Here is a 7,882-nt window from a genome sequence, read left to right on the forward strand (position 1 = left end):
CGGGTCGGATCGGAAGAAGGCGCAGAGGCGGGCGTAGCGGGGCTGGGGGTGGAGGACGCTTCCCGGCAGGAGCTGTTAGAATTTGGGCAGCGGGGACCTTTCGTGAGCTAAATGGTTACATGTTCAGTACTTTCTGGAGAGAGCGCTCCAAGAGCTGATGTTTTCATACAGATCATGGAGAGCTTTATGATTTGGTTAATGTTTAACGAAGAATTTTTGCCACCTTTGAGTTTAGTTGTACAGATTTATGCTTCGCGTCAAATTTTCTTGGTGTTTCACTTTCTTCATTGGGTTAGAAAGTCAAAATTGTAGAATAGAATTTTAGGGTGTTAAACACACAAATTCTGTTTATGACATTAACTCCCCAGTGGTTGGAATAGAAAGAATCGGGGAGAACTGCGCAGTAAAATATTTTGGTAATGTCTTAGACTCTTTTACAAATCTGAATAATCTCCAGTACTGCCAAAATTTTGTCTTAAAAAAGTTTGTATTAGTACAAATTAGTAGTACACAGTGATTACACTTGTCAGAGAGCGTTGGCACATGTACCTAACACAACTTAATTCTTTTTAAAACCTCTTTCTTATCTCCTTCCATCTCTAGGTTCCCTTCCCATTTAAAATCTTTAAGAGAACTAATTCTTTTTTTGTACCGGGGGAATCGAACTCAGGACCTTGCGCTTGCAAGGCAGGCCGTGGAACCATCGGGCTAAATCCCCCGCCCAAGAGAACTGTTGAAAAAAAATTGAAGCATTCCTTTATTTTCTTTCTCCTCTGCTTAAAATTTTGTAACGCTTTATTATGGAGAAAATGAGTGACCTGAGCTAAGTCATTTTCTTTTTTTAATTGTGCAATAACTTACGTTACCAAAATTATTTAATTAGTAAAAAATTTTCTCAATGTCAGAAGTTGTCAATTTTTAGGGCAGAAGAATAAATGTGCTCTGCTCTTTTACTCTAGTTTTTAAAAATGTATTCTATGTAGGCAGTTATTGTACAAAATAGCACATGTTACAGAAATAGATAATGAAAGCAGTGGTTCCTTGCCTGGCCTCCCAGCACCCCTGGTTTAATCGTCTGTTCATGCTTTTCTCTTTATTTCTCAAAATGGTGTTATGTCCCTATCACCATTTGTTGATTGGAATAAGTATACTTCAGTTAGAAGGCGTTATACGGAATTGAACAGTTGTAGTTAGAAAAGGAGTGAGGCATGAAGTTTGCCCAGCAGTGTCACTGTGAGGATTAAGGTAGTAGGTGTCAGCAGTAGTAACCCTAACCCTAAGGGCTGTTAACTGTGTCTGATTTGAAAGGTAACCACTGTGGGGATTGAACTCAGTACCTTGTGCTTGAGAGGTAGGTGCCATGCCACTGAGCTAAATCCCCACCCCGAGGCTTTTTTGGGGGGGTATCAGGGATTGAACTTGGGACCTTGCACTTGTGAGGCAGGCAGTGGCACCACTGAGGTAAATCCCCGGCCCCCAGTGCTTTTTTTGATTGAATGAAATTTTCATTCCTCAGGACTTTCTGCTTCGATGTTCACCAGGCAACCTTTTGACTCACTAATTCAGCTTACCACAATCTTATTCCAGAGGGTATGTTTGGTATAGTGTACATGATTATACTAGATAGTATATTTCTTAGTTATGTGAATAAATTGGTAAAATGATTTATGTGTTGGTATTACATAAATCTTTTTGTTGTTGTTGTTGTTTCTGGTACCAGGGATCAAACTCAGGACCTTACGCTTGCCAGGCAGGAGAGGTGCCACTGAGCTACATCCCTGGCCTGTGTATCTGTTTTGTGTGTGTACCTACCTAGGAATGAGTTTTATGCTTTATAAAACAGAGATCCAGATTCTGAAGCGTCATGTTTTATGAAAAGTCTCCTACCTTAAGGACCTCTCTGTGACACCTGTTTCCTTTGTAAAATACCTGCGCTTTTGTGGCAGGATGCAGTGGCTATATACCTATAGTCTGCAGCCAGCCTGGACGACACAGGGAGACCCTGTGTCTTAAAAAAAAGTTTAAATACCTCTCTCTCTCTCTCTCTCTCTCTCTCTCTCTCTCTCTCTCTATTTCAAGAGAAATAGCATGCATTAAACCCTGTCAAAATCACATAGCATTCCGCTGCCTGCCTCGTAAGCGCAAGGACCCAAGTTTGGTCCCTGGTACCAAAAAAAAAAATCACATAGCATGTATGTGGCATTCTTTGAGGACTTTCAGAATGGAACAGCAGGAGAATCTGAAGCTCAGTCACTGAATTCTGAGTTTCTTTTCTAGCTCCAGAAGTCTGTTCCAGATCCCATTCAGCAACTCCCACACCCCTGTTAACATGCAGGAAATCAGTGGGAAGATTTAAAATTACTTCCTGTCTAAAAGTGAATAAATATATTTAACCAGAAAAGAGAGAATCTAGAACCTGCAATTTTCTAAGGAAAATTTACTGCCTGAACTCAAGAGTTTTAATCTAGTTCATTTTCATCACTTTTGGGCTATTTGGCTAAGAGCAAGTATAAATCTAGTTCATTTTCTTATGTATTGCTTTGATGATTAATAAATACAATTTCAGCTCAAGTGTATCATGAATAACTACACAGAAACCCATAGTTTAAATTTTACTTTGTATCTTTCACTGGTAAGATAACCAGAAATCTTTGTGACCAATAAGTATTTATGTTTTGTTTAGTGGAGATTTAAAGAAGAGTCATGTCAGAAGAAACCGTAAGTGAACCACAGTTTTCCTTGAAGACTGCAGCGCTCAAAGTGTTTGATCTTCCTCTGTCCTGGTACTATTCTCTCTCTCAGGTAAGTAAAAGTGAAGTTGGACAATAAGTTTTTCCTTTTTTTTTTTTGGCACCCGGATTGAACTCAGGAGTTTGTGCTTGCTAGGCAGGCAGTGGAACCACTGAGCCACTGAACCACTAAATCCCCAACCTGTTGGGTACTAAGTTGATTGAGCAAGTTTAGTTCACAGAATTTCAGTTTCAGTTGAGGGATCGCTCAGTCAGTTGATTGGGAATTTGACACAGGACCTCACACATGCTAAGCAGATGCCCTACCCCTAAACTGTGCCTCCCAGGCCCAGAAGTTTCTTTTTTCTTTTTCTTTTGTTTTTGGTACTGGGGATTGAACTCAGGACCTTGTGCTTGCCAGGTGGGCACTATGCCACCGAACTACATCCCCAGCACTTGGAGTTTTCTATATGGTACAATCAGAATGTTTACTAAAATAGTTGGTTTTTATTATTTCCCGAGTTTAAACTAAAAAAGTTATATTTACAATTTTTAAAGGCATTGTATTAAAATTTGTTTTCCTATGTTAAGTGAACTTACATGATCCATTACAGTTTTCAGTGAATTGCATTATTCTGAAAGACTTGTTCTCACTGTGATAGTCCTTCTAATTGTGATAAAACAGTATATAACATCAAGTTGACCATTTTGACAATTTCCTAGTTCATTAGCGTTCAGAAAATGCATGTTGTTGTACAACCAACCTCCAGAACTTTTTTCCTCTTGCAAAACTCAAACTTTAGTCATTTGTCAGCAGTCTTCAGACCTCTTCTCCCCAGCCTGAGGCATCTCCATTCCTTCGCTCTCTATGAACCTGACCAGGAGTCTTACCACTGGGACCATACAGGGTTATCTGTCTGTGACGCACGTAATGTGCTTAGCATAACATTCTCAAGGCTGGTCCACATTGTACCGTATGCCAGGATTTCTTTGCTTTCAGGGTAGAATCAGTATTCCATTGTCTGATAGACCACATTTTCCTTGTGTGTTTATCCATTGATGGACCCTTGCGTTGCTTCCATGTTTTAGCTATTATGAAAATGCTGCTCTGAACATGGATGTTTACATTTTAAGACTCTGCTTTCGGTTCTTGTGACTGTATACTAGAATGTAATTGCTGTTTTCTACTTCTCAAGAAACTGCCTTGGTATTTTCCACAGCAGCTATATGACTCTGGATTTCTACAACAGTGCACAATTTTTCCACATCTTACCAATGCTTGGGGTTTTCTGTTATTAATAGTAGCCATCCTGATGGGCTGAAGTAAGACCTCATTGTGGTTTTCATTTACATTTCTGTAATGTTTAGGGAGATTGAGCATATTTTTGTGTTCTGATTGGCTATTTGCTTATCTTCTTTGGAGTTAGTTTTTAACCCATTTTTAATTGGGTTTTGTTGTTGAAATTTAGGCATTCCTATGTATCATAAATATTGATCTCTGTCAGATACATGATTTCTGCCAAGCCTGGAATCCCACCACTTGGGAGGCTGAGGCGGGAGGATTGCCAAGAATTTGGGCCAGCTTTGGCTACAGAGTGTGTTCAAGGTCAGCCTGAACTACATGCTCACTTTGGCAGCACATATACTGAACTACATCGCATGACCTTGCCTTTGAAAAAAAATACACGATTTCCAAATATTTCTTCCCGTTTTGTGGATTGCCTCTTTGTGGGTTGTTCATAGTATCATTTGATGTACAAAATTTTTTAAATTTCAAGTCTGATTTGTCTACTCTTTTGTTGTCTGTGACTTTGGTGTCATATCTAAGAAATCATTGCTGAATCCAATATTGTAAACTTTGTAGTCTTTTATTCAGGTCCTTACTTTGAGTCAATTTTTTCCACCTTTATTGATTTGCATGTGTTTTCCCAGCATCATCTTTTTTTTTTTTTTTTTTTTTTTTTTTTCCATTTTGGTACCAGGGATGATTGAACTCGGGTCCTTTCGCTTGTGAGGGAGGCAGTGAAACCACTGAGCTAAATTCCCCTCCAGCTCCCTAGCATCATTGTTGAAGGCTTCTTTTCCTAATAAATGGTTTTGCACCCTTGTCAAAACCCTTTGACTCAGGGCCAGGGATTTAGCTCAGTGGTTCCACCTCCTGCCTCCCAAGCGCAAGGTCCTGGGTTCAGTCACTGGTGCCAAAACCACAACAACAACAAAAACTTTTGACTGTACGTAAAGGTTTGTTTCTGGGCTCCCTGTCATATTATGTTGGTGTCTGTCAGCAGGGCTAGTTTGATTGTCATGAAACTAGGTTGAATTTTGTCAAAAGTTTTATTTTTCCTATTTCTCTTCTTTTTATTTCATGAGTGTGGTGCTAGGAACTGAATTCAGGGCCTTCATATTGAGTTACCTAGGCTAGATTTGAACTTGTGTTTGTCCTGTCTCAGCCTCTCAGAATATAGGTGTGTACCACCATGCTTGGCTGTCAAATGCTTTTTTTTTTTTAATCAGTGGAAATTATCATATGGTTTTATTTTCTTCATTCTGTTAATGCAGTGTTTTACATTGATTGGTTTTATGTTGAATCATCCTTACATTCCAGGATTAAATTTCACTTAGTCATAGTCTGTAATCCTTTTAATGTGCTGAGGAGGGGATGGGGATTTAGCTCAGTGGTTCTGCTGCCTGCCTCGCAAGGACAAGGTCCTGAGTTTGATCCCCGGTACCAAAATTAAAAAAAAAAAAACCACACTAATATGCTGAGGAATGTTGGTTTGCTAGTATTTTGCATCAGCATTCGTAAGGAATGTTTGCCTATAGTTTTCTTAAATCTTTTTTTTTTTTAATAGTATTTAGGATTGAACCCAGGGTCGCCTATCACTGACCTATATCCCCAGCTTTTCCTTAGTTGGGTTTATTTTGAGATAGTCTTAAGTACCTAGGTTGGCCTTGAACTTGAGAGCCTCCTTCCTCAACCTTCTGAGGAGCTGGCCTACAGGTGTGCACCACTGTGCTGGCTTTTGTCATAAGTACTGCAGCATGGGCATCAGGAAATTGTTGGCTTTGTAGAATGAGTTAGGATGTGTTCAAGTTTGAGAGAAAATAGTTCTTGTTCTTTTTCTTGCTTTGTTTTTTAGGAGACAGGGTCTCGGCGTGCATTCTAGGCTGACTTTGAACTCACAATCCTCCTGCCTCAGCCTCTGAGTGCTGGGATTACAGGCGTGCACCACCATGCCTGTCTTTTCTTTCATTTTACAACTATTTTATTAATTCTCTAAATGTTTAACACAGTTCAGGCTTAGGCCTTTTCTTTGTTGGGAGACTATTGATTACTGATTCAATCTCCTTACAAGTTATAGGTCTGCTTAGGTTTTCTTTTTGTGTTGATTGTTTTATTAGTACATGTTTACAGTACGTGGCAGTTTTCAGTCATTTTGGGGAGTGGGTACATGCACACACTACAGCTTCTTTTTTTGCAAACTTCCCCTTCCCTCCTTCTGCTCAGATTTTCTGTTCATGATGTGGTCTTGTTAGGTTTTGTGTTTCTAGGAATTTATCCATTTACTCTAAGACTTAGAGTGGCAAAGCTATGACACACGTGCTGCCTTGGGCTATTTATATTATTCAAAGATTCACCACTGCTGCTCCAAGTTATCTAATTTATTGGCATAATTTATTGTTCATGGTACTGGTCTGTAGTCCTTTTTTCCCTGTAGAATCAGAAGTAATGTCCTTATCTTCATTTTAGATTTAAAGAATTTTAAGGTTTTTTATTTTTATTTTGGGGGGGTTATAAAAGCCCTTTTATAAAGCCATTTTTAAACAAAACAGAAAAAAGTTTACAAAAGAAAAAAAAAAAGATACAGAAAAAGAATAACTTGCTTCGTATGTCCCCAAAGAGAAAAATAAAGGGGACAACCTTTTTTAGTTTATCTAGATGTTTGTCAGTTCTGTTGATCTTTTCAAAGAACCAACTTTTGGGGGTTTTGTTTGTTTGTTTGTTTTTTTGTTTGTCTTTTGTTTTTCAAGACAGGGCTCATTGTGTAGTTCAGGCTGTCCTCCAGTTTACAGTGATCCTCCTGCCTCAGCCTCTTAAGTGCTGGGATTATAGGCTTGGGCCGGCATACCCAGTTGATAAGCCTATTCGTATCACTCCTTCTTCCCCTACTCTTCCCAGCTTCTGATAACTACCATTCTACTCTCAACTTTTGTGGGATCATCTTTTTTTTTAGAGTGTACATAGTTTTAGATTTCACATGCGATCATGCAGTATTTGTCTTTTCAGTGCCTGTCATATTTCACTTAAGATAATGATCGCCAGTTTCACCCATGTTATCAGAAATGGCAGGATTTCATTCTTTTTATGACTGAATAATCTTCTGTTGTGTGTATATGTACTCCATTCATTCATTTATTTATTGGTACCAGGGATCGAACTCCAGACCTTGTGCTTGGGAGGCAGGCAGCGGAACCACTGAGTTAAATCCCCGGCTACATTTTATTCATTCATTGTTGATAGACCCATTCTTTGGTGTTGTAAATAGTGCTACAATAAAAAAAGGGAGTTTATTGCAGGTGTTTCTTTGTACTGATTCTATTTCCTTTGGATGTATACCCAGGAGTGAGACTGCTAGATCATGTGCTAATTCTGTTTCTGATATTTTCAAAAACTTCTGTACTGGTTTCCATAATGGCGCTATTAATTTATAGTCCCCTCAACAGTGTACAAGGGTTCCCTCTCCTTGGCTTCCTCACTGGCTTTTGTTATCTTTTGTCTTTTTGGTAATTCTTACTGGGATGAGGTAATATCACTGTGGTGTTGTTTTTTGCTGTTTGTGTTGCCGGGGATTGAACCCAGGGCCTCCTTGCACATGCCAGGCTAGCAAGCCACCACTGAGCTACACCAGCCCCTCTTTATGGTTTTGATTTGCATTTCTCTGACGATTCATGATATTGAGCATTTTTTCCTATACTCATCATCCATTTGTGTGTCTTCTGTTGAGAATATTCATATTGATTGTCTTTTTGTTTTTTGGATGGTTTGAGAGTTGAATCCAGGGTCTTTGCTAATGAGCTATACCCCACCATTGTGCATTTTGGATCAAATAACTTGATTCTTTTTCTTTTTTTTTTTTTTTTTTTTTTTTTTT

At 38.9% G+C, this 7,882-nt stretch overlaps 1 protein-coding gene across 1 annotated transcript in view; it reads left to right on the top strand.

The window, feature by feature from the left end:
• Miga1 (mitoguardin 1) overlaps nt 1-7,882 on the top strand; it is a 69,847-nt gene that overhangs the window by 434 nt on the left and 61,531 nt on the right. The window contains exons 2-3 of the mRNA XM_033758065.1: nt 1,517-1,590; nt 2,684-2,802. Coding sequence (XP_033613956.1) covers nt 2,704-2,802 — 99 coding nt within the window. The 5' untranslated portion in view covers nt 1,517-1,590; nt 2,684-2,703. The remainder of the gene's footprint in view (nt 1-1,516; nt 1,591-2,683; nt 2,803-7,882) is intronic.

This window comes from Fukomys damarensis, unplaced genomic scaffold (genome assembly GCF_012274545.1).
Source record: "Fukomys damarensis isolate Sample0158 unplaced genomic scaffold, DMR_v1.0_HiC HiC_scaffold_33, whole genome shotgun sequence".
In the NCBI taxonomy this organism is placed as follows: domain Eukaryota; kingdom Metazoa; phylum Chordata; class Mammalia; order Rodentia; family Bathyergidae; genus Fukomys; species Fukomys damarensis.